Raw genomic sequence first — 27,693 nt, 5'->3', positions numbered from 1 at the left:
TCCTTAAGCACATGATAAATTTGGCACTACCATGAAAAGGACTAGTAGTTAAATAAGCATTTGCCAAGGTTGGGAAAGATGAAAGAGATTGTCAGTATAAAAGAAGTTAAATTTCAAGCCAATAAGAAATTGTTCCAGACATTAAGAGAATTCATCTGTGCCATACAAATTGAGCATACGTATGGGTGCATACACTCATGGATAGCATTTGAGTCCTTTCTCAGTGCCAGTCTTCTAAATGCTTGCATGTTTTAGCCTGTTTATTCCTCACCACGGCTCTGTCAAATAGATACTATCCTTTCCATTTTATTATGAGGGACTGAGGCACAGAGTGGTTGAGCAGTTCCCCTCAGGTCACATAGCTAGTGAGTGGGATCGCTGAGATTTGAACCCCTGCTTTCTGCCTGCAGAGCCTGACCCCATAACCACTACGCTATAGGCCTCAGCAGATTACTGTATGATTAGGATGTTTCCTAAATAATTGAGTCAGCAGTGTTGTCTACTAGAAAATGTGGCAAATGAAGTGAATCCAATTTGATTTGAAAACAGGCTACTTGTAATATTTTTGTATGTTGTTTTAATGCAATTTGTATTTTTTGCCTGACCCCATATTTTCTCTGAGACCTTGATTATACCCCCAATTTTTTTTTTTTGTCAGCCTTGATCCTTACTATGATTTTAACCACTCTCCACCCCTCACAAAGACAGATGAAGGATTCCTCTGTTTTCACATATAAGGATGATGACTTACAGGGAAACTTGGAATTGGGGACGACCTTAAGAGTGATCTATGCTAGTGGTTTCCAGCTGCTTTATAGGGACACCCTCCTTTCAAATGAAATTTTACACTTATGCATATATAAAACAAAAAAGAGGGTTCCCTTATAAAATATGGGTAGGGGGCCTAGATCCCCACCCTTTTAGCTTCCCTTTTTTTTCTTGCAGAAATCCTCTGATTTACTTCTGCTGAGACCCAGAGCCTCCTTTCCCAGAACTCCTGGTAGGCCACCTACTCTAGTCTAGATGGTTAGAGAAAGGCACACGGAGGATCTGACATCTAAGTTGATAACTGAAGGATTATTTGGAGTCAGCTGGGACTGAGGCTCATAGGCCGGGCACAGTGAGTGTCACATGTGGAGGCCTGGAGACAAGAGAGGCCATGATCCATTTGGGGTTCCCCACGGGCAGTCGGCATCGCTGGAGCAAAGGGCCAGGGAGAGGAGGTTTCAGATAGGGCATGGCCTGAACTTGAGGTTTTTGAGCTTAACCCATTAAATGGTTTTGAGCAGGACAGTGCATGACATTTATATTTGCGCTTTTCAAAGCTCAGTCTGGCAGGATAGAGAAAGATTTGGAGGATGCAAGAGTGGAAAGAAGTGAGTAGTTTAAGGAGAGGATGAGAGGGCAGTGGAGGCTAGTGGGTCCATTTGAAGGAGACTTTCTCAGGGATAAACTGGGTGTTGAAATGTAGGGTGAAGGAGGGGAAGATTTCTGGCTTGAGTTAACTAAATGGTGTCATTTACTAAGATGGGAACAAAGGAGAAATAAGAATGGGGGAAGATGGTAAATTCAGGTCATGTTGAGTTAGTTACATTGCTGTGGATAATTGAGAAAAAAAAACAACAGTAGGAAATTGGGGCCAGTGCTTGTCAGCTACAGCAGCATTTGATTTGGTGTTCACCTTCGACCTCCTGAAACTCTCCATCCTTTGACATCCATGATGGTGAACTGTTCTGGTTCTCCTCAAATTTCTCGGTCCTCCCCAGTTCAGCCATTGCTTCTTAAACATTTTCCTTTCCTGTGGTTGTCTTTTCTCTCTGTATCTGGCCATTTTCATGCTTTTGCTCTTGAAGTACATCTCTCTACAACATGTATTTCTCTTACCTTTCTCTCTGTTTTGAACTGCTTCTAGAATCTTTAGCTTCTTATATGGTTCAGGTTAAGCATCCTTAATCTGAACATTTGGATTCTGAATGCTCCAAAATCCAAAACTTCTTGAGCACCAACGTGATGCCACAAGTGGAAAATTCCACACTTGACCTCATGTGATGGATTGCAGTCAAAACTTTATTTCACGTACAAAATTGTTATTATTAATATTATTTTCAGAGATGAGGTCTCTGTCACCCAGGCTGGAGTGCAGTGGTGCCATGATAGCTCACGGGAGCCTTAAACTCCTGGGCTCAAGCAATCCTCTGCCTCAGCCTCCTGAGTAGCTGTGACTACAGGAGTGCACCACCACGCCTGGATAATTTTTTTTTTTTCATTTTTTGTAGAGATGGGATCTTGCTATGTTGCCCAGGGTGATCTCAAACTCCTGGCCTCAAGTGATCCTCCCACCTCAGCCTCCCAAAGTGTCAGAATTACAGGCATGAGCCACTATGCCTGGCTCACATACAAAACTATTAAACGTATTGTATAAAATTACCATTAGGCCATGTGTATAAGGTGTATATAAAACAAAAATCAATTTCATATTTCGATTTAGCTCTCATCCCCAAGATATCTTATTATGTGTATACAAATATTCCAAAATATGAAGAATCCCAAAATCTAGAATAGTTCTGGTCCCATGCATTTTAGATGAGGGGTACTCAACCTGTAAATCTCCAGTTCTACTTTTTATAATTCTTGGTAATTTCAGTATCACTTCAGATGATGCTTTCAGCACTCTGCTTATTGCCTCCTTGAACCCCTGTCCTTCAGTGATCTAGTTCTTTATCACACCATAGTCATTCCCTCCTATGATCATTCTTAGACCTTGTCATTAGAAGCTAAAGTCCCTTGGGGATCTTGATTGGAAACCTTTCTCTTTCTGACACCACCTTCTGTCCTTCCCTGCTGACTCTTTCCTAATAAGAACCTCCTAGATCTCTCAGTGAAGACCTGTAATCAGTTGATCCTACAGTGCCTCAGGTGCCTTGTGCCCTTCCTTCCTTAACTAGTTTAAATTTCATAGTCATCATAGTTGGTCCCTTTTTAATACCCTCAGCTCCATTGCCCTTTTTCTCCTTTATTATACTTGTTAGCACAACCCCAATTTAGGTGAGATTCAGTTTTGTCTACTCTCTTTCTGGAGAGACAAATTCTGCCACATTCACTGGGATCACGTCAAATACATGACCGCTAGCCTCAAATAGGCCATTAATGCTAACCACATAACAATGCTGTGTTTTCTTAGTTCCTTCATTCTCCCAGTTGATGAATATTTCATATTTTCTTCTCTTTTAGCCTCTGACACTGCCTCCCTGTTCTGATGACTTTGTGTCCTATTTTGTTGAGGAGCAGAAGCAATAACAAGAGCTCTTTCCCTGCTGTATACATCTGCCTCCACCATCAATGCCCAGATACCCTTCCTTTCCTCCATTATTGTGGGAGCTGTGTTCCTAATCAAGGCCTACCTTTCTGTTCCATTGTTTCCATTCACTTTTCCCATCCTCTCTCTTCTCCAGGACTGCAGTCCCTAGCCCCTGGCCCATGGACTGGTACTGGTCTGGGTCTGTTAGGAACCGGACTGCACAGCAGGAGGTGATCGGTGGGCAAGGGGGCTTCATCTGTATTTACAGCCACTCCCCATCACTCACATCATGGTATAAGCTCCACCTGCTGTCAGATCAGCAGCTGCATTAGATTCTCATAGGAGCTCGAACCGCACCGCAAAACTGAGCATAGGAGGGATCTATGTTGCATGCTGCTTATGAGAATCTAATGTCTGATCTGAGGTGGAGCTGAGGTGGTGATGCTGGCACTAGGGAGCAGCTGCAAATACAGATTGTCATTAGCAGAGAGGTTTGACTGCACAATAAATGTAATATGCATGAGTCATCCTGAAACCATCCCTTCCCCTCTACCCCCGTCCTTGGAAAAATTGTCTTCCATGAAACTGGTCCTTGGTGCCAAAAAAGTTGAGGACCACTGCTCCAGGAATTTGCTCAAGCAAATCCTTTTCATTCTTGTTAACCTCAGTTTGCTTCTCATCAGTCTGTGAAGCAATGCTCTTATTTCATTCATCTTAAAAAAACAACAACAACAACAAAAAACCCCAAAAACCCAAGTCTACCACAACCATTATCAACAACGAAACAACCCTTCCCTTTCATCTGCTTTCCTCCCATAAACAGCAAAAATTCTTCAAAAAGCTATTATGTTGATGGTCCCAAATTTCTTTCCTGCTCTTCTCTGTCGCGCTCTCTCCACTCTGGTGGTTGCCCCACGGTTGCCTTTGCTGAGGTCGTCAGCAGTCTTGGTGTGGCCGGGCCCAGGGGTCAATCCCCAGTGCCCAGTCTTTCCTGGCAGCCTCACTGACAGGGCCCGTCACTCTCTCCTCCAAGTTACACTCGCATCACTTGGTTCAAGGACATCATACCTCCCTGTTTTTCTCCTACCTCAATGGCTTTTCCGTTTTTTTTGTTTGTTTTTTTTTTTAACTCCTTTGCCAGTTCTGTGTTTTCCAGCCCTCTTGATGTTGGAGTTCTCTGGGCCTCAGTCCTTAGATCTCGTCTCTTTTCACTCATGTTCCCTTGAGATGTTGTCCAGCTCTAAGCACCATCTATGTGTTGGTAACTCTCAAACTTATTATCTCTATCTAGATCTCTTACCTGAATTCTAGGTTCTTAAATTTAGCTGCAGTCTCAATATTGTTTCTGGATGTCTAATAGACATTTCAAACAGTGCATACATGGGGGATAGTGATTGGTTTTTGTGAATTTTCCAAGAATTCTTGGGGAATATGGAGGCATGCTCTTTTTGTGGGATCCAGCATTTTATATAGGTATAGGAATTCAGTCATATAAATATACTAATGTACAAACTTTTGCTTCTTTCCAAAGTAAAAGTAATACATGCTTATTGTAAGTCCAATTTTTTTTTTTTCTGAAGATTTGGATTACTTGGAAAATAATTTTCTTCATGTATGCATCTGCTTGAGTCTTCAGAATAAGCTCCCCCTCCCCACCTTTTTTTCCTAATTACACACTCCCGGTGTTTTTGTTTATTTTTTTAGTTTATTTCTTCATTTCTACTCAGGTTTGGTGTTATCAATGAATAGTGTTTGCTGGTGGTGTGCTTAGTTCCCTGCCACCCCCTACCGTCCATGTCTTGCTGTTAGTCTCCCAGTTGTGGGGCCAAATCTGCTGGCAGGGGGTGTTCGTACTTTGAGGTCTCTGATTCTGGGGCTTTGAAGGCACTATTTAGTGAAAAGGGTGAATGAGTTGGGTTCTTCTCTTGTCTGTTTCCCTGATTCCTGACCAAGCAGACTACTGGGAATTATAAGTAATTTGTTCCTTGTCTACTAGATCATAAATTCCATGAGGATAGGAACATTGTTTCACTTAGTATTACTTGGTACTACAATGGTAATGCCTCATATATGGTGGCCATTTACCAGATTTGTACTCGATTAAATGAAATTGAATTGTTGCTCAGAACTGACAGAATTGGGATTAGATTCAATCAAGCAACTGTCAGTCAACCATCCTTTTCACTGCACCACACTGCTACACAGTGAACTGCAGTGTTTTCCTTCTGCTTAAAGAAAAATAAACTTAACCCATTTTAGAGTGTGTGGGTAGTGTAAATGTATCTCTGATGGAGTTTGTGCAGAAGTCCTATTGGGTACCTTCATATAGCAATGATTGCATATGTATAACATAAATATATTTTATCTTTTTTGCAAGTATCCATTTTTGCTGTTTTTAATGTCTTGTGTTAGAAGAGCAGTCAGGTCGCATTGTGACAGTAGGTGATATTTATAAACTGCAGAATGGAGCCTGGGCTTGCTTTTGATCTGTCTAGATATAAATCAAGAGTTTTCGCTTAATTGTGGCATCAGTCCTGATCAAATTTGGTTGCATGTAATATAAATCAAAATAAGATGAGTTAAACAGTGTCAAAGTTTATTTTTTCTCTTGTTTGGGAAGCCCAGAGATTGCCCGATTAGGGTTGGTATAATACCACTCGTTCTTGGGCATGGTTTACCTTCCCAGTCACCTCGGGTCCAAGAGCATATAGCACTGCCCTGTCTGACATATAGCATTCCTCTTGTAGGAATGCTTTCCAGTGGTTGCACACACTCTTGCTCACATACTGTTGGCCTGAATGGAGTTAAGTGATTACACCTAGTTGCAAGTGAGGCTTTTAAATCCATGGGAAATTGCTGTTTCTTGTTTTCAGACATCCATGTGCTGTTCTGATACTTAGGAAATCTATTACAACAAAGAGAAGAATGGCTAATGGGGGTGTGGTGGTAGAGGGCCCAACTAGCCTTTACTGCTTTGATTATCAATGGGTAGTTGGGTGTGTACTTTCTTTCTTTCTCCCTCAAGTCACTAAAAGGTTACTTTGAATATTTTCTTAGCTAAGAGGCAGTATTTAAGAGCACATGTGCTATGAACATCAAAAAAGCAAAAAGACAGCCTACAGGATGGGAGAAAATATTTCAAAATTGTATGTCTGATAAGGGAATTGTTTCTAGGACATAAAAAGAACTCTTACAACTCCATAATAAAAAGACAAATAAAATTTAAAAATGGTCAAAAGATTTAAGTTAGACATTTCTCCAAAGAAAGTATACAGGTGGCCGATAAGCACATGAAAAGATGCTTATCATTGTTTAGCTAGTACCATAATTAGATACCATTTTGTACCCACTAGGATGGCAATAAATAAAAAGTCAGATAATAACAAGTGCTGGCGAGGAAGTGGAGAATAAATTGGAACCCTCATATGCTGAGTGTGGGAATTTGAAATGGTATAGCTGCTTTGGAAAAAACAGTTTGGCAGTTCTATACAAAGTTAAACATAATATTACCCTCTGACCCAGAAATTCTGCTTCTACCTATATATTCAAGAGAAATGAAAACTTATGTCTGTATGGTTGACCAAAAAGGAAGAAGCTGAAGCAAAACTAATGTAAGTAGTGAGTTTATTTGGGCTATGCTTGAGGATTGCAGGCTGGGAGCATAGATTCCAGTTGCCCGCAAAATATATTTTGATTAGCAGCAGTTACAAGTGGATTTTTAAAGGAAAAGAAGAGGCAGCTTCTGAGTTATTTACTAAGAATTTACATTAAAATAACATAAGCTATTGTTGGTTGGATCACAGATTCCAGGAACATGGACAGAATGGGTGAGACACCTAGTCAGGAACAAAATGAACAGTTTTCCACAACTGGGGCTTGAAGAAGGATGACTGAAGTCCCAAACTCATGTCTCTCTGGGCCTATGTAGCTCAGATTGCTCTGAGCTGATTTTCTTTTCTCAACACAAAAACTTATACATGAATTTCATAGAAGAATTATTCATAAGAGCCAAAAAGTAGAGACTATCCAAATGTCTATTAACTGGTGAATTGATAAATAAAATGGGGTACATCCATACAAAGAAAAATGATTTAGCAGTAAAAGAGAACTAGTACATACTACAGTGTGATTGAACCTTGAAAACATTATGCTAAGTCAAAGAAGCCAGTCATAAAAGACCACATATTATATAACTACGTTTATACAAAATGTCCAGAGGAGGCCAATCTATGTAGATAGACAGTAAATTAGTGGTTGCCTGGGTCTAGGGTTTGGAGGGAAATGGGGAGTGATGGCGAATGGGTCTTTTTCCTGGGGTGATAAAAATGTTCTAAAATTGATTTTGGTGGGGGTTATACAGGTCTATGAATATATAAGATTGTACACTTTGGGTAAATTTTATGGTATGGATGACATCTCAGTAAAGCTTTTTTAAACAAAGGAACACAGCTGCAAGTAAAGAAATACCTACCATAACTAAAATAAGGGTCTTAAACGACCATAAACATTCACTACTTGAGGCCAGTCATGGTCATGCCCCTCATTTTAGGTTGGAGGAATAGTGTTTTGTATAGTTGTCTTTTGCATGGCAAGCTGTAGCCTGGCAGGAGGTGTAGCTTTCTTCCCCGAAGGGCAACATAGCACCCTTTCCCCGCCCCAACAATTCTGTTATATAATGTGCTTTTAGCTTCCTTGGCATGCTTGCCACGTGCCACATTGTGCTGTGACCCCCACACATTTGCTTGATAAATAATTACCATTCTGTGAAAGTTCTCCCACACATCACATTCAGGCACTGCTTAAAGAAAATGCTTCTCATTTTGCTCTCATTAATCTGACATTTCAAATATCATATTTGGTTTGATTTTTTTTTTTTTTGCCTAGTTTTAGTACATCACTCTTGAAAGGATGGTAGGATGCTTCTTACTTTTATAATTCGCTCATTTATACTTTCATGATGATGAGAGGAGGAAGTCACCTGTGTATGTGAAGCGTTAGGCGTTTCAGAGTGCTTTTATACCCACGACTTGATTTAGCATCTGTGTGCGCAGTGCTGTATTTTTTCTCCCTTTAAAGGAGTGAGTTAAGAGCATGTTGCTTCCGGAAGCCCATGCAATTGGCCTGAATAAGAATGTTTATGTAGCACATTACCTGTACTAATATTTGTAAGTGTTTCATAGTGCATCTCATCCAGGCACCTAGACGATTGTTGACTGTGTTTGGCACTGAGGATACGAGAATGAACCAGAAACGAAAAGGCCTGACCTCTGGGAACACACAGACCACGAGGGTTTAGAAGCAAATGACACTTCAGAGGCCTAAGGTAGTGTGGGGAGCTGAGCAGCATTAGGAAGTGTGGGGCCGACTGGGAAAGCTTACTAGAGAAAATGACTTTTAAATTGACTCTTGAAGATTGGGGACCGGTTTGGCACCTCAGAGGAAGGGAGGGAGGCCCAAGGCAAAAGGAATCACAGGAAGGCCTGAGAAAAACATGTTGCTTCTTTAAATCAGAGGTTCTCAACTGTGGGGGATTTTGTTCCCAGGGGACATTTGGCAATATCTGGAGACATTTTGATTGTCATGAGTGTGTGTGGGTATTGGGGGTTGGAGGAGGGCAGGCAGTTGCTACGGATACCTAGTGGGTAGAGGACAGCCATGCTTCTAGTCATGCTACGTAACACGGGACATCATCTGGTCTAAAATGTCAGTAGGGCCACTGCCGAGAAGTCCTCCTTTAAAGCATTTGATAAGGCAGAGACCCCAACAAATGTTCGTGGAATTGAATGAGAGTGTCCTGTTGTCTTTTATGTGAATATATTTATGAGGTGTGCATTTCAATTAAAAAAGTGTGACAGTAGCTTAATTTGGCTGTAGCCTGGGAGATGAAGGAAAGCCAAATGGAAAGGGCTCTGTGTGGCTCTCTCCTCCCAGGGATGAGTCATTCAAGAATTCTGAGATTCCAGTGTAGGGAGAGAAACTAGGAGAGGAAGTTATTTTAAAAGAATATAAGTGGAATTGGTGGAACATGGAATAATAGGTAGAATTAGAAGCAGCATTTCTTGTGTACAGGCTTCTTTGTTTTTCATGGAGTGTAAGATTTTTGTCCTAAAGATAGTAATGTATTGGAAGCCTTATATTGGTTCTGATATTTAAGTGGGAATCTAGATTGACATTAATATGAATTTATTTTTGAAATGTGTATGGAGGACACTGGAGTTTGGGACTCAGAAAACTTTTTTAGCTTTTGTGAATAAACCTAGAATGCATAATTTTGTACAAAGGTTTTTGTGGACACATGTTTTCATTTGTTTTGGATAAATACCTTGGAGTGGGATTGCTGGGTTATGGTTATGCATGTTTGACTTTTTAGGAAATTGAGTTTTCCAGAGTATTTCTACCCTCCCACCAGCAATGTGTGAGAGTTCCAGTTGCTTCACTTCCTTATCAGCCTTTGATTATGTTGATCTTTTTCATTTTAGGCAATTTTGACTTACTGATGGTGAACACATTTTTTTATGTGCTTATTGGCCATTTATATTTCTTCTGTTGTGAAGTACACATTCAAATTTTTGCCAATTTAAAAAATTACATTGTTGGTCTTTTTGTTATTGAATTGTAGGAATTCTTTAGTCCGAATATAGATCATTCATCAGATATAATAATTGAGAATACTTTCTCATATCTGTGGCTTGCTTCTTTATTATTTCTTAACAGTGTCTTTTGGTGAGAAGAACATTTTAATTTGAGGTTGAATTTATCAGTTTAAAAAATTTTTATTGGTAAGAATTTTTGCTAAGAAATCTTTTTTTGCTCTGAGATTTTTGAGGACATTTTCCCATGTTTTCTTATGAAAGCTTTATAATTAGTGTGTGACTCATGAAGATTTTTTTTGGGAGGGGGGTGTTTGTTGTGGGGGTTGGGGTTTTATTTTTTTTCCCCACAAATAACCATTATTTCCAGCACCATTTGTTGATAAAGACTTTCTTCTCATTTAATTGTTTTGGCACATTTCTCAAAAATTATTTGACTATATATGTGTAGGTGTATTTCTAGATTCATATTCTCTTCCATGTCTTCGTCCTTTTGCTAATTCCACACTTACAGTGATTGCTATAGCTTTAGTCAGGTGGTGTAAAATCCTCTATTCTTTTAAACATTATCTTGGCTATTGTGGATCCTTTGTATTTCCATATTAATTTTAGAATCAATTTATTTTTGCCAAGCAATGCCTGCCTTTCCCCCAAACCCTCATAGGTCAACATTATCAATGTAGAGCCTTACATTTCATGAACATGAGTTTCCATGTATTTAGATCTTTGATTTCTCCCAGTAGTGTTTTACAGTTTTCAATGTAGAGGTCAGGGGTATCCTTTGTTAAATTTCACTAAGTATAATGTTTAGTTTTTGGATGGTAATTTTAGAAGATATTTGTTTTCCAAGTGGTCACTGTTAATGTATAGAAATGTAGCTTGTTTTTGTATCCCACAAAATTGTTAAGTTCACTTATTCTATTAGTTATGACATTTCCTTTAGGAGTTTTTTTTATGGACACAGTGATTTCACATGTGAATAGAGACAGCTTATTTCTTCCTTTCTAATCTGTGTATCTTCTTTTTTTTTTTCTTCTCACACTGTCTAAACCACCCATCAATGTTAACTAGAAGTGGTGATATACTGGCAATCTTGCCTTGTTTCTGATCTTAGGGGAGGAAAGCCTTGATTATTGTACTTTAAAGTATGACATTAGCTGAAAATTCTTTGTAAATGCCCTTTTCATTTTTAGGAAGTTTTTTTTTTAATTCTCAGTTTTAATTATGAAGAAGTTAGAATTTTGACAAAATATTTTTCAGTGTCTGTTGAAATGAACAAAAATATTTGCCTTGAATCTGTTAATGTAGTGAATGGCATTGAATTTTCTAAGTTTATGTTACCTTTACATTCCTGAGATAGACTCTATTTGGTCGTGATGTACTAACATTTTATATATTGCTTCATTCATTTTGCTAGTATTTGGTTAAGGATTTTTGTATTTATGCCCATAGGAGATATGTGTATTATCTTTGCTTTTAATGTCCTTGTCTGATTTTGGTACCAAGGTTATGATAGCTTCAGAAAAGAGTTGGGAAGTTTTCCCTTCTACTCTGTTTTTATGAAAGTGTTTATGTAACATCGGTATTATTTCTTCCTTAAATGTTTGAGATAATTCACCTGTAAAGCCATCTTGGCCTGGAGTTTTCTTTGTGGGAAGTTTAAAAATTATAGATTCAGGCTGGGTGTGGTGGCTGACACCTGTAATCCTAGCACTCTGGGAGGCCAAGGCAAGAGGATTGCTTTAGGTCAGGAGTTCGAGACCAGCCTGAGCAAGAGTGAGACCCCATCTCTACTAAAAAAAAAAAAAAAAAAGTAGAAAAATTAGCCAGGCATGGTGGTGTGCACCTGTAGTCCCACCTAATTAGGAGGCTGAGACAGGAGGATCATTTGAGCCCGGCAGTGTGAGGTTGCAGTGAGCTATGATGTCTCTAGCCGGGGTGACATAGACTCTGTCTCAAAAAAAAAAACAGAAAAAAATTATAGATTCAATTTATTTAGTGGTTGTAAGGATATTCAGATTTCCTATTTTTCTTGTGTTAGTTTTAATAAATCGAGGTTTTCAAGGAATTTATTTCCTCTAAATTGTAGACGTTAGTGGCATAAATTTTTTCATATTATCCACCTGTTCTTTTCATATCTGTTGGTTTTATAAATGATACCTCTTCTTTTATGTTTGATATTGGAGATTTTTATTTCCTTGATAAGTTGCATAGAGGCTTATAAATTTTTAAAATATTTTCAGAGAAATCATCCATTTTATATTTTATTGGTTTCTGCTTTTATTTTTATTTACCTTTTAAATTTGAGTTTAATTTGTTTTTCTTTTCATTGCTTCTTCAATTGGAAACATAGATCATTGATTTTTATACCTTATTTTTGATGTAGGGATTGAATCTATAAACTGTCTTCTAAGGATTGCTTTAATTTACGTCCCACAGATTTTGATGTGCTTTCATTATAATTTAGTTTCAAATAATTTTTTATTTCCTGTATGATTTAGGATATAGATGTTGAATCCATGTGATATTTAGAAGTGTCTTTTTAAAATTCCAAATGGGGATATTATACATGTAATATTATTGTTTTTTCTACTTTAGTGCTATTTTGGTTAGATAACATAGTCTGTATTTATCAATGAGTATTGAATACTGAAAAGATCTTTTTTCGTGTATGTACATTGTTATATCTTTTTAATGAAATGACCCTCTTATTGTCATGAAATGTCTCTCCATTTTCATTAATAACTATCTTGAAATTTACTTTCTTTGGATATTAATATAGCCACACTAGTTTTCTTATACTCACTATTTGCACAGTGTATCTTTTTTCATCCTTTTTGTTTTACCTCTCTGTGCCTTTATGTTTAAACTTTGTTTTTTATAAATAGCATATAATTGTGTCCTGCTTTATTAGCCTTAGCTTTTTAATCAGGGTTTTAGTTAATTATGTATTATAATTTTTGTATGTATAGATTTAAGGCTACCATCTTGATTTTGATTTCTATTTGCCATGTTTAGTCCTCTCTTCCTTTTTTACTGCCTTCTTTTTAGTGAGTTTTTTTAATATTCCATTTTATCTCCTCTATTGACTTTTAATTTTTAATTATGCCTTTTTGCATACTTTTTTACATGTTGTTTCAGAGTATAATGTGCATTTTAAAATTATAGTATCTCTCTGTTGTCTCAGAGAGTACAACGTGCATTTTTAAATGATCATAGTATCTACCTTTTCATAAACAATGTAGGAACCTTAAAAAACAGTGGACTTCTAATCACCACCCTTCCACCCTCTTTGCCATTGTTATTATATATTCTAATTCTACATCCATTGTGAATCTATGAAATACTTAGATCACCAATCAATAATTGGTGGATTTTTAAAAGAAATTTAATGTTTATCTGCATACATGGACATACGCACAAGTATGTGTAATTTTTTATGCTAAGATATTTATCCTTTCTAGTTTTCTTTATTTTTTTTCTGCAGAACTGGGCTTTTATCTTGTACTATTTCTTTTAAATTTCTTAAGCTAACTTAATTTGAGCACTTCTTGTAATGCAGGTCTGCTGGAGAAGAATTATTTTATATTTTATCTATCTGAAAATGTCTTTATTGTGTTTCATTTTTGATGGAGATAGAATTATAGATTCATAGGATTCCCCCCTTGTACTTAAAAATGTCATTCCATTGTCTTTGGGCCTCTATTTATTTTCTGATGACAAGTCATCCATTTTTCTTATTCCCCTATGTGTCCTCTTTTTCACTTGCTGCTTTCATGATTTTTTTTTTTTAGTGGTTTTTATGGCTTTCTTTGTTTTGCCCTGCTTAGGGTTCACTGAGGTTCTTGGGTATGTGGGTTGATATTACTTACCAGTTTTAAAAAATCTTAGCCATTATCTTTTGAAATATTTCTTCTGCTCTATTTTCTTTATATTTTTTGGGTTCCAATTATGTTAGGCAGTTTGATATTGCCCATAGAGATTTCAGATTTTCTGTTCCACTTTTCTCACTTGATTTCCATTTCTGTTTCAGTTTGGATAATTTCTGTTGACCCATCATCAAATTCACTGATTCTTTTTACTACTGTGTTAAGCCTTTTCAAAGAATTTTTTATCACTGTACTTTATTTTTCATATTTTTGCATACCAATTTGCCTCTTTTATTATTTTTTAATTTATTTTTATTTATTTATTTATTTTTATTTATTTATTTTTGAGACAGAGTCTCACTTTGTTGCCCAGGCTAGAGTGAGAGCTGTGGCATCAGCCTGGCTCACAGCAACCTCAAACTCCCGGGCTCAAGCGATCCTTCTGCCTCAGCCTCCCGAGTAGCTGGGACTACAGGCATGCACCACCATACCCGGCTAATTTTTTTGTATATATATTAGTTGGCCAATTAATTTCTTTCTATTTATAGTAGAGACGGGGTCTCGCTCTTGCTCAGATTGGTTTTGAACTCCTGAGCTCAAAGGAACCGCCCGCCTCGGCCTCACAGAGAGCTAGGATTACAGGTGTGAGCCACCGTGCCAGGCCAATTTGCCTCTTTTTAATTGTTTCATCTCTATGCTGAAAATCTCCATCAGTTCTGCATGTTGATCACCTTTTGCACTAGACCCTTACCATGCTTATGGTTGTTTCTGTCTGACTTTTTTCTAATGGCTTGGCTATTTTTTTGTTTTCTTCAGTGCCTCCTCTCGTGATCCAGGGTTTAAGTTTTCTTGCTTCTATGTGTGTCTCATGATTTTTTGATTGAATGGCTGATACTGTGTGTATGAGAACAACAGAGAAACTAAGTAATATTTGTGCCTGGTAGAAGGCATGCCCATTCTGTCATCAGGCCACTAATGTGTAGGGCCAAGTTTGTAGTTGAGCTGAGATTTGGCATCGTTGCTACTTTAATTAGATTTAGTTTATTACAGGCTTTCATGTGATTTGAGGAGGCCATGACAACCTTCTCTGGAAGGCTTGTCTTGGTTCTCCTGTCCTCAGCCTTCAGCATGCCCTGCAGGTCTGTGCCTTAGGGGCCAACTGTCTTAGCTTTCCCACCCCTGCCCCAGCCACAAGAGTCCTTTGTGTCCTACTCGGAGATTGCATTGGGTGCCTGGAGGTTTTCTCTCTTCTCCTGCCTTGCCCTTCCTGTACCCTTAGGGTTGGTCTCTCTGTTCTGTTCTCAGACTTCCTCTTGAGCACTTGGTGAAATCCCAAGGCTAAGAGTTGGGAGTGTATTCAGACTCTTTAAGTCTCCTGGGAATTCTAAACCTGTACTCTACCTTTAAAATTTTGTTAAAATCACATTATTTTCTTCATCTCTGTTGGCTTCTTCTTAGTCCTGCTGGTCTGCCAGTAATGAAAGCAGAGAGAGAGAGAGAGAGAGAGAGAGAGGGAGAGAGGGAGAGAGGGAGAGAGGGAGAGAGGGAGAGAGGGAGAGAGGGAGAGAGGGAGAGAGAGTGTGTGTGTGTGTGTGTGTGTGTGTGTCTGTCTGTCTGTCTCCTCTCCAGGGGGAGGGCTTTTTCACTTTCTAGATTTAGGTTCATTAAGTTTTCTTTGTACCTTTGCTCTTAGATGGAGTTAAAAGAAACAACTGTAGTTCTCTATCTCTGTCTTACTGGTAGGGTGGGAATCGTGTTCTTTCCTAATTTCCTACATTGTAAGCAGAGCAACAGTTCTCTAATGATTAATTATTTGAATTCACTTTAATTGGAACATATCCTATTTCTGATTGTATCATTGCTTGCTCTATTTGAAACATCTTTTTGGTGGACAGAAGAAAGAAGTTATAAAGACTTCACCCTGAGTAAAATTAGGCAACATACTTTTATCATCTCTGGAAAAATGTCTGATTCATAGATGTACTTTATATTTTTTTTCCCCAGAAACCCTTATGAAAAACTGATTACAACTGCTACATTTATCTAACCTTAAAAGTCCTTTGTTATGGTGTTGACACTTTTCTCTCCTCATAATAAAAGTTAGTGCAGAACTTGTGCTGATTTGGTTTTTTTTTTTTTGCATTTCCTTTTCAACAGTCCTCTTAGAAAAGCATTATAATACTCTTGATTGTTACTATCATAAGTTTTGGTGGCTTCTAAGTTTTTTCACTTAACAGCTCCATTTACAATAATGTCTCTCCAGACTTGTCTTGCGATTGTTTCTCTCTACTTTTTTCTTCTTGTATGTTTTCTCAATTTAAGAGCTCAGTGATCTATCAGATAAAATACCAGGAAAACATGTATTTTCCACATCCTTTGATAGAACTTAGATAAAAAAATGCAATTGAAAGAGAATTAATAGACATGGAGTAAAATGTAAAATATAGATAATAGCTCCATAGACAGTTTCTAATGCTAAAGCCTAACTAAGATAGTGCCTGATGCATAATAATACATATTTTTTTTAATGGGTGAATGAAAAGAGATTGAGACGCTGATTTAAGAACAAGAACTTGTTTATTCACGTTAAATGTTTCTTCAGATTTCAATTTCCAACTTTATGCTTTACAGATAATAATTATGGTTTTAAGGAAAGAAAGACTGTCCTGCTAACTTGTTCTCTTTTACCTTGTTTGTTTTTCCTTCATGAAGTTTATACTGTTGCCTTTGTGTTTACCAAGAATCAGTTTTAACTCACTGCGTGTGGTCAGTTGTTCAGAGCTTAGGACAGTATCTGGCACTTAGGTAGGTATTTGGGTTGTAGTTTGGTTGAGATAAGAAAATAGCAGTGTTCTCGGCTGCACCAGTGTGATGCGTTGCAGCAATATTAGCTCAAGAACCCAAATAAGAACTTTCTCAGTTTTAATTCTAACTCCACTGGAGTCACTAATGTTGTTATCTTAGCTTCTCCATGAAATGAAGATGGAATTGCTATTTCTTTCTTTATTTAAATGTGAATAATACAACACACTGTTGTAAAATTTTTCTGTTCTTTACTATTCTTATATTCACCATGTTGTCATTTATATCAATTAGAGTTTATTAATAAAACATGTCCTTTGTTTCAAACACTACAGAATTTTTAGAGTTTAGTTTAACAGTGAGATGCTATTAATACTGCAGTTTGGGCCGGGCGTGGTGGCTCACGCCTGTAATCCTAGCACTCTGGGAGGCCAAAGTGGGTATATCATTCAAGGTCAGGAGTTGGAAACCAGCCTGAGCAAGAGTGATACTAAAAATAGAAAGAAATTAATTGGCCAACTAAAACTATATAGAAAAAATTATCCGGGCATGGTTGCACATGTCTGTAGTCCCAGCTACTTGGGAGGCTGAGGCAGGAAGATCACCTGAGCCCAGGAGTTTGAGGTTGCTGTGAGCTAGGCTGACACCACAGCACTTTAGCCCAGGCAAAGAGTGAGACTCTGTCTCAAAAAAAAAAAAAATACTGCAGTTTGAAATGTGTCCAGTGTTTCCTAAAGTCTCATTTTCTGCTTAATGATGTCCTAGCAATTGTTTATTAAAAAAGAAAAGAAACTTGAGAAATTTAAAATGGTTAAAACATGTTCTAGTGCATGTTTTATTTTTTCCTAATGTTTTACAGGGTAGGAGTCAGTAAATAGAAGATGAATACAAGCAGTCTGTGTGATGGGACAGGAATCTAGACTTACATAATGCTAGCAGCCGATCCCTTTAATTTTAAAGTAATGTTTTCTAAGTGTGAAGTGTTATGAAGAGTATGTAGTGTAATGAATTCATGCTCAATAGTGGAAATGTTTTGAGTTACCATTTGCCATTTACATTTGGCAAGATGTAAACAAATAGAATTCTTTCCTTGTGGATGATCTAGTTTTACTTAATCTCTCATCTTACATCAGTTGGTTGTTGTCTGCTATCATACATAGAATTTTCACTACCCTAAAAATCCTCTGTGGTTTGCCTATTCATTGCTTTCCCTCCAATCCCTGGTAACTACTGATCTTTTTACCATCTCTATAGTTTTGCTTTTCCAGAATCATACAGCATGTAGACTTTTCAGATTGGCTTCTTTCATTGAATAATGTACAATTTAAGTTTCCTCCATGTATGTTCATGACTTGAAAACTCATTTCTTTTAGCGCTGATATTTCATTGTCAGGATGTACCAGAGTTTATTAATCCATTTACCTACTCAAGTTTTAGCAGTTATGAATGAACTTGCTATAAATATCCACATGCAGGTTTTTGTTTGGACATGCATTTTCAACTCCTTGGGGTAAGCATAGGAATATGATTGATGGGTCCTACAGTAAGAGTATTTTTACTTTTGTAAGAAATGACCAACTGTTTTCCAAAGCATCTGTACCATTTTCATTCCCAGCAGCAGTGAGTAAGAGTTCCTGTTGCTCTATAACCTCATCAACACTTGTTGCTGTCAGGGTTTTGGGTTTTGGCCATTCTAACAGGTGTGTTGTGGCATCTCATTTTAATTTGCATTTCCCTGATGATTTGGATGGGGGAGCATCTTTTGTTAGACTTATTTGCTATCTGTATGTCCATGTGTATATCCTCTGTGACCCAACAATACCATTTCTGGGTACATATCCAAAATAATTGAAGGGAGGGACTTGAACAGATATTTGTACATATATGTTCAGAGAAGCATTACTCATAATAGATAAAATGTGGAAGCAACCCAAGTGTCCATGGTGTATGAATGGATAAACAAAATGTGCTATACACACATGATGGGATGTTAGCCTTAAAAAGGAAGAAAATTCTGACACATGCTCCAACATGAATGAACCTTAAATATGTTATGCTAAGTGAAATAAGCTGGTCACAAAAAGATAAAGAGTGTATAATTCCACTCGTGCGGTACCTAGAATAGTCAAATTCATAGAGACGGAAAATAGAATGGTGGTTGGCAGGGGCTAGGGAGGGGGCAGTGGAGAGTTACTGTTTAATGGGTACAGAGTTTTAGTTTTGCAAGTTAAAGTTCTGGAGGGGATAGTGGTGATGGTGGTACAATGTGAAAGTGTTTAGTGCCACCGAACTGTACATTTAAAAATGGTTAACGTGGTAAATTTTGTTATATGTATTTTACCACAGTTAAAAATTAAAAAAACAAAAAACTTACACAGTAAAATCTTTGGAAATAGCAAGAAGGGTTTTGTTACAGCAGCCAAGGGGTAATCTGATCTGTTACTGGTGTCTTTCAGGCCTGGCGTTTCCCTGACTCTGCAGGCGTTTTCAGAAGAGGAAAGGAAGCAGTGGTTGGAAGCTCTGGGCGGAAAAGAATCTGTAAGAATAATCAATGGTTGAGCTTTATTTCAAATCCTTTAGAGTTGACTTGCATTCCTTTTTATGTTATTTTTGTTTTATAGCATTTGAGAAAAGTTCCCTGCCGAAATAGATATTAGAATTCATCTTGGAAGCATTCGACATTCTAGTAATTTGGCTTGGGCTAGCAGCAGCCACACATGAGACTGGTGTATCATTTATTTTTATTTCTGATTTTTCTCGAGTTTGCCACTCTGATTTGCTTCAGTTGAGAAAGTCATCTAAATTCTTGATTTCTTCTTTCCAACCTGATGGTACTTTAGGTGATGAACACAATAAATGCTTGGAATGCGTTTTGATCTCTGTGAAGATGGAACAGTAGATATGAGGCATTGTGGGCAATATTACTAAATATATTTACTAATATGTTATATAATATATTACATATATTATAATTATATAATATTACTAAATACTGCTGTAATTATTTTGCTTGATTTAACAATTTATGGTTTAGTCTAATGGTTTACAGTATGCAGTATTATGTAGGCTTAGTGAGTGGGCCTCTGTTCAGATTGCTTTGAGGAATAAAATAAAGGTAGCGATATGGACTGGAGGCACTGGAATTCAGCCTGTTAGCCACTGTATCCAAGTACTACTTTCATTTCGGTGGACCTAGTGGCCTTTGGGAGTGAGAATTTGGCAGATCATGCATTGAATTAGGGATTTAGTAAGAATAATTATAGCAATGCCATAGAACCAATTTAAATACACTCTACTTCAAGTATTATGACTCTAAATAAACTGCCAGTGCAGGTACCAGGTGGGCTTATCTGGAAAGCATTTGCCACTTCAGCAGGATTTAGAAAAAAAGGAAAGAACATGGTTTCTAAGTAGAAGAGGGGGTCACATACAGTAAAGAGAGAGAGGTTTCAGAATAGAGCTTGTGAAATGGGCAAAAGATAATGTTTTCTCATGGTGAGAGTATAGGAAATGGGAGCAAGGAGGCTGGTCTGCAATCTTGACATAGGGCTTGAAAAATGAAAACACTAATATTTTAAAAATTGATGCTATGTTGAAGGAATGTATCACCCTTGCAAAAAAAAATTGGGGTCATATTTTTTTGTGTTATCTTACCATATTTGAGCTGCATTTAGCCTCTGTAGTTTTTACTTCTATTTATCCTCAGTTTGTCCTTGAAATTTTTAGCTGAGAGTCAATAGTATTTACAGTGCTTATGGTTACTGAGAGTCAAAACAGCTGATATTAATCTTTAGTAAGGCAGTACACTAACTAGCATATATCTCCCCAGAGATTCAAATTCTTTGGAAAGTGAGTTTACATAGCAAAAGATCACACGAGGCCGGGTGCGGTGGCTCACACTTGTAATCCTAGCACTCTGGGAAGCTGAGGCAGGAGGCTTGCTTGAGCTCAGGAGTTCGAGACCAGCCAGAGCAAGAGTTGAGACCCTGTCTCTACTATAGATAGAAATAAATTAGCCAAACAACTAAAAATAGAAAAAATTAGCCGGACACAGTGGTGCATGTCTGTAGTCCCAGCTACCTAGGAGATTGAGGCAGGAGCATCGCTTGAGCCCAGGAGTTTGAGGTTGCTGTGAACTAGGCTGATGCCCAGGCAAGAGAGTGAGACTCTGTCTCAAAAAAAAAAAAAAAAAAAAAAAAAAAGAGCCAAGTGATTAACTCAGATAAATAGACAAAAGCAAGTGTGCAGAAAGATGATATTCAGCTATGGATTTATATGGGGACACTTAAGGTACTGCACATTTTTGGCAGGTGCTGTAAGCCTTGTAAAAATGGGCCAGCATTAGAATTCTTAAAGGCTGTCCAGAATTGTCACCTTGCTATTTCAGATGTAGTTATTTAAGTTATGGGCAGGGGTTGTCTCTTTAAGTAAATGCCAGATATTAGAAATAATGGTGAAAAAAATGTGGTTCATCTTAGTGATTAGAATACAGCAGTTTCTTTGTTACCGTTCTAAAGCTGAGTGTTTCAAATGTACATAAACTTTTAATAAGTCTCTTAAGGACCATGTGCCCTTCATCTTATTTTTGCTGGATTAGCATACCTCAGTAAGAAAAAAAGTGCTCTCAGAGATGCCCCTTTTTGTTATTTATCCTCATGTCTGAGCACATGATAGTACGGAAGTAAGAAAACACAACACTGTTTCTCCACATTCTCACACAGAACACTTCTGACACTGGATGCATGGGTTTTTTTCTGTTATGGACCAATTCTCTGACACTGGGTGGGTGTCCTACAATTCAGTTTAATTCTGACACTACCTGGAGTCAGTGTCAGACCCCACACGTTAAGGGCTCAGTCCCCTGTGACTGCCTGCACTTCCGACGCGGGGCACAAGTCTGGTCCTCTCATACTTTGCACTGACTGGCTATAAATTGGGGATTCCCATGACCCCCCTCCTCAGGTTCCATACCTTGCTAGAATGCCTCACAGAACTCAGGGAAACATTTTATTTATGTTTACCGGTATGTTATAAAAGATGCAGCTCAGGAGCAGCCACATGGACGAGATGTTATGCGGCAGTAGTGTGCCGCCCTCCCGGCACTTGCATGTGTTCACCCCCCTGGAAGGTCACCAAATCGCATTGTTTAAGAGTTTTTATAAAACTTGATCTCCAACTTAGTGAAGTGGCTGGCACCTGTAGTCCCAGCTACTCAGGAGGCTGAGGCCGGAGGATTGCTTGAGCCCAGGAGTTTAAGGCTGCAGTGAGCTATGATGATGCCACTGCACTCCAGCCTGGGCAACAGAGCGAGACCTGTCTCTTATAAAAGAAAGCAGCAAAGGAGTTCAGCCCCCTTAAAAACAGTCTCCAGCTCATTTTCCAAGAGGTTGATGGGAGGGACTGAAAGTCCCAACCCTCTTATCACTGGTCTTTCTGGGGTCCAGCCCCTTTCTGAGGCTACCAGGGGGCCTATCCTAAGTTACCTCATTAGCATAAGCTGAGGTGTGACCTGGTTGGGCTCATTATGAATAATAAAAGACATTCCTACTCAGTAAATTCCAAGGATCAATAAATTTAGGATCTCTGTGCCAGGAAGCAGGGAGAAAGACTTTGCAAATATATTTCTTCTTATTTTCCACTCAAGTTTATGAAAATACACAAGGTCCTAAGTGTGGCTACTTAAATAAGTTTTATTGCTTTATTAAAAATATTGTTTTTCCTTTCTTTTACTAGCTGTTCCATAGTTTTAATAGAGCTATCATCCCACGACCGGAAGGAAGTAAGTGCTAATTTATAAAAATGGCTGCTCATCTCACTTTTTCATGCTTTGTGTGTATTACTGATGTCAAACTGCTGCTGCGGGCTTATTCTCTGCACCCTCTCTAAGTTCTCTGGCGTATGTATCGTGTTACCTACTACCATAGCTCTCGCTGATCTTTCCTATCTGTGAGCTTTTCTGAGTCCTTCTCTACGAAACCCAAAATACTCTTTCTACAATTCCCTTTGGTATTTATTCTTATAACCATAAGCAATCACGTAAGAGTTTCAGGTGGGCAGCCTCCACCTTCCTAAGTTGTAAGCTCATAATCTTTATCCTTATAGTCTCTGAGTTTGGGCTACACACATAATGTATCATTGCACAATGGAGAATGGTAACAACTGATAACAACTAAACATGTTCGACTATTCTAGAACAATGACCTTCATCTGCACTATATGTACTAGGAGAAAATGAACTGCTGCCCAGTTCTATACCCTCGATTTTTTACCGAGATAAACCAAAAATGTGATCGCATTAGTTGGGTTCTTTATGAATTTGCTTTTGGTATACTTGGAGACATTAAGGCTACATTTATCAAATGTTCATAGTGTGGAAACACTGTTATGTAACATCTGATTTCAGAGTAATGGTGATCACTTGAGCCATTGCTCGAATGAAAACACAGCTCTCTTAGCTTGGCACTGGAGATGGACAGGTGCCACAGAAGGTCGGGGGCACGTCCACATAAGTGCCTTCTTAACCCCTGTCCCTTCTTCCCTCCCCCTTCCCTCCTTTGATTTCCTGTCTGCTGTCTTCCTTCTTCCTTTCCTCCTCTCATTTTCTTTTACTTCCCTCCTTTCCTCCTTCTCCCTTTTGCTTTTCTCCTTCCCTCTTTTTCCTTCCTTCTTTACTTATTAGAGAAGTGAAAACATTCCTTTTTTGTTTGTTTGGAAAAATAGTCTTACTAAGCAGAAATACTTGTGCTTAAAAAACTTTGTGAATAGTGGATTCGTGAAGAGAAAACCACTGCCCAATTCTCTTCATTAAAATTCTCCTCAAGCTTAGTTTTATGGATTATGTACAAAGTTTATATTCCTGGATTATGTGTCTCCTCTGGGAGCCAAGGGTTAGTGTTACTGTTCCCTGGGTTCTACATGCAGTGGCTGAAGGTGCCACTTTTCTTGATTTAATTTTTGAAACAAGAATTATCTTTCATTGGGATACACAGATATGCCAGCCTAATCACAGGCATGCATCTATATTAGAAAAAGTATAAAATTATATTTCCAAAATAGTCTGTTCTGCCACATGAATCCATTTTAAATTTATTATAAAAATAATAAAATATTATTTTAAAAGCTTGGAGCATAGTATAAAATCTCAAAATTTTAAAATGAGCTCATTGCCCAAATATTTTTTAAAAGCTTTTCTTAAAATTATTCCTCCAACGTTTAAAAAAAAAGGTTTGTATTCTTAGAAAGAACCTTCATTTATATATATAGTTTTCTTTAATTGAGCTGCTGTTAGAATTTTTGGCAAAATATATCTTGACTATTTCTAGATAGCGTCCCTTAGAGGTTTGGATCATTTCTTTTTGACAGTCTGAAATAAGTTATATTTATTAATTTAAAAATTATCTTACAAATTTATTTATAAATTATTGGTAATAGATGTCCTGACTCTAATAAGTACTCTTCTAAATATGTGAAATTTCCATTTATATCATTTAAATGGGAAACACATGGCCTTTAGCTTTTTTAAAATAGTGAAATAAAAAATTGGACTTAAATAATTTTTTTTCTATTTTTGTAAGGAAGAGAAAGACGATAATTATGCCCTTAATATTTTATAACTATATTTCTTTTAGGTGCACAGTTGGATAAGATGGGATTCACAATTCTCAGAAAATGCATCAGTGCAGTTGAAACACGAGGTAACGTGATTGTCTGTATCCTTTTATTCATGAAAGCTGTAGGTATGTAAAATCTAAAAGTCATTTAAAACACTCCTTGCATAGTTAAGTGTTATGAAGTACGTTAATATGACGTACTCATTCTAGGTATCACAGAGTCAGTTACTCATTTACTATTGCATATAGAATCTTCCCTTTTATATATACATTTCTTTCCTATATGAAGAAGTCAGTGTTGAAATGAGAATTGTGTTAGTTTTCTATCCATGCCATAACAAAATACCACAGACTGGGGTGCTTAAATAACGGAAATTTACTTTTTTGACAGTTCTGGAGGCTGGAAATCCAAGACCAAGGTGTCAGCATGTTTGGCCTCTCCTGAGGCCTCTGTAATTGGCTTGCAGATGGCCACCTTCCCACTGTGTCCTCACATGGCCTTTTCTCTGTGCGTGCATGTCCTGGGGTTTCTTGCATGTCCAGATTTCCTCCTCTTATAAGGACCTGAGCCCTATTGCATTAGGGCCCTCCCCTAGGGGGGTCTCATTTTAACTTAATCACTTCTTTAAGGACCCTATCTCCAAATACAGTCACATTTTGAGAAACTGGGAGTTAGGACTTCAACCTGTGAATTTAGGGGGATATACTTCAGCTCAGAAGAATCCATAGAAGGGTCAGCAGTGTTGGATGACGACTGATCTCAATCACTTTCTGTTCAAGCATTATGAAGACATTCATCTTCCATTGTTTTGTGGGTCCCCGTTAAAAAGTCTGTTTTATTGAGGTATAATTTGCATGCAGTAAAATTGACCGATTTTAATTGTACAAATTGATGAGTTTTGAAGACATAGATAGTTGGGTAACTACTGCTATAATGATAGGAGATTTCTGTTTTCCTCCAGATTCTTTTCTGCAGTCAATCTCCACTGCCTCCTTGGCCTTTATCACCGAGCTGCTTTTTATCACTCTAGTTCTGCCTTTTTTTTAAAAGCATTTTGTGCAAATGGAATCATACAGTGTATAGTTTTTTGACTCTGGCCTTATCTAGGTAATGTTTATAAGACTCATTGAGTAGATTCTTAGTTCATTTCTCTTTATCAGATAGTATTCCATTATATGGATATACGACAGTTTGTTTATGCATTCACCTGTTGATACATATTCGAGTTGTTTCCATTTTAAGTTTAAGCAAAACTAATTCCTCCTGACCCAAAGTCCAAAAGATTTTTTTTCCCCTCATTAGTCTCTACAGAAAAATAAGGCCCTTTCACTTTGCAGCCATTTCAGACTTTGGAGAAAACAGATATTGAACACTGCAAAATAGGCTGTTTCTGGAGGTTCAAGGTCTCTTTGTTTATAGACCCAGTGAAGTATAGATAAATTGAGTATTGAATTTACTCTTATGTGTTGTCTATTCTAGTCCTACTTTGGATGCCTTAGTGGGACGAGACACTGCATTCACATTTTCTGTCCAAACAAGGTCTTTGTTATAAAGCCAGCACTGCCACCTATAAAATCAGGGTGCTGGAGAACTGAAGAATAGGAACTGTTTTATGATTTGGGGATTTTCTCATCAATAACAACAACACAAGCCACAGAAAGCCGTATCTCCCACACTTGTACAGCGGCAATTCAGGCTGACAGATTTTCATTCATTTCAACTGGCACTAAAGTTGAGCTGACAAATTTGTTCATTTTCTTAGTGCTTCAAAATTTCAAAAAAAAAATACTGTACTTTTAATCTCTTAATCAACATTCATGTTTCTTTTATTGTGAGTTCCTTAAGTTAAAGCTTTAATCATATCATTTGCATGTCTATTAATTTTGATAAATCAAATTCTTTCTCCAAAGGATATGTTTTATACATATTTGCTTCTCCGTGAATGGATAAAGAAGGCTTTCTGATTGATATATGTAGTAAAGTATTGGAATCTGGATGGATTGAATGTGTATTTATTATAAAAATGTAAATTACTGGATTTTTAAAAACAGAAGAATGGGTCTATACATTTAATGCTTGATTTTTCCATTTACAAATAAAAAACACATGCTTTTCTTTTCAAATCTTTTGTTCTCAAAGGTCTTCCATTACTGAAACCTTTTTTTATTATCTTCATTTTCTAATGTTATCTAAACTTGACCATTACTGAAACCTTTTGCTTTTAATGGAATAATAGACTAAAAATAGATTTAAAAGAATCAACAATCAGATCAAATTATTAAAATAAGCAGGAACATTGTAGACTCTCTCAGGCTTGTATCCTAAATTTGCAAGTTCCTTTAGGAAATACTGCTCTTAATGATTTCTCCCAAATCTTTCTTTATGCTAATGGTGGTGTTGCCTCACTTTTCTTTCCTTCCTCCCTTCCTCCCAGTGGGGATAAAGCTGGTTTATGGTCCTGTAATGAGAAACCCACAACTCTCCATGGCTTAAAACACAAGACTTAACTTTTTACTCATCAAGCATTGGTTTGAGGGCTTTGCTTATCACCTGGGTGTAGGAAGCAGCTGGCCAAGTTAAAGGTGCCTGATTGCCCTGCAGAGGGAAAGGAAGCTCTGAAGGGCTTGGGACCAGCAAGTAAAATGCCCTGGCTTTGAAGTGAGTTATATTTGCTCACAGCTAATTGCCCATAAATAACCGGTATCTGCGTAGCCCCCACTCAACCCTAAGGGACTCTTGGAAGCATAACCCTACTGTGAGCCTGGAAGACAGGTAGAGAGCTGGAAATAGTTGGTAAAATAGCATTATTGACTACCACATACTACTGGATCTATATACCAGAAGTATTTAATGAGATCTAATTGAAGAATTATTTCTGATTACTGTTTTCCATATTTAAATTTGACTATTGTTGTCTGAAAACTACCATTTCATATGGTTTTGTTAAAGCAGTTAACATTTTTCTTACCCTTTTTTTTATGTGAGCTTAGAAGATGTTTATTGGAACAAAAATATAAACAAATGACCTAAAAGACAACTATGACAATACTTAATATTTAAATGTAATTTCTCAATTTATGTTTATGATTTATGAAATGTTCCATATATTTCTATTTAAATGTAATTTTTCTTATTTCCTCAACTTAATTTATGTTTATGATTTATGAAACGTTCCGTATTTTTCTGTTGTAACTTTATCGCATGTGTTGTACCGAGCAGAAATGTTTTTAGCTTTTAGCACAACATGACTTTCTCTAAATGTTTTTGTGGCCCAAAGTTTATTTGCCTTACTCGGGATAAACTGGAGATCTGACAGTCCCACATTCATCTCAGGACAGATACTCAGGAAGTCTTGATCTTCATTAATTGGATTTGCAGGAGTGAAAAATGGGCTCAATGATTCTGTAGCAGAAACTTGAGTGAATGTAAAAATGTAGGATCCATCGCTAATGTTATAAAAGGAAATGATTCCAATATCCACATCCAGGAAAATCCCTACTTGGTGACACTGGGGCCTCACCCA

At 37.5% G+C, this 27,693-nt stretch overlaps 1 protein-coding gene across 2 annotated transcripts in view; it reads left to right on the top strand.

Moving 5' to 3' along the window:
- The window catches only part of ARHGAP10 (Rho GTPase activating protein 10), a 292,374-nt gene that overhangs the window by 133,187 nt on the left and 131,494 nt on the right, over nucleotides 1–27,693 (top strand). For both annotated transcript variants that reach the window (XM_012783754.2, XM_012783755.2), the window contains 3 exons: nucleotides 19,016–19,097; nucleotides 22,293–22,338; nucleotides 24,188–24,253. In XM_012783754.2, coding sequence (XP_012639208.1) covers nucleotides 19,016–19,097; nucleotides 22,293–22,338; nucleotides 24,188–24,253 — 194 coding nt within the window. The remainder of the gene's footprint in view (nucleotides 1–19,015; nucleotides 19,098–22,292; nucleotides 22,339–24,187; nucleotides 24,254–27,693) is intronic.

The sequence above is a fragment of the Microcebus murinus genome, chromosome 15 (genome assembly GCF_040939455.1).
Source record: "Microcebus murinus isolate Inina chromosome 15, M.murinus_Inina_mat1.0, whole genome shotgun sequence".
NCBI lineage: Eukaryota > Metazoa > Chordata > Mammalia > Primates > Cheirogaleidae > Microcebus > Microcebus murinus.
This window is presented reverse-complemented; position numbering and strand designations above follow the sequence as displayed.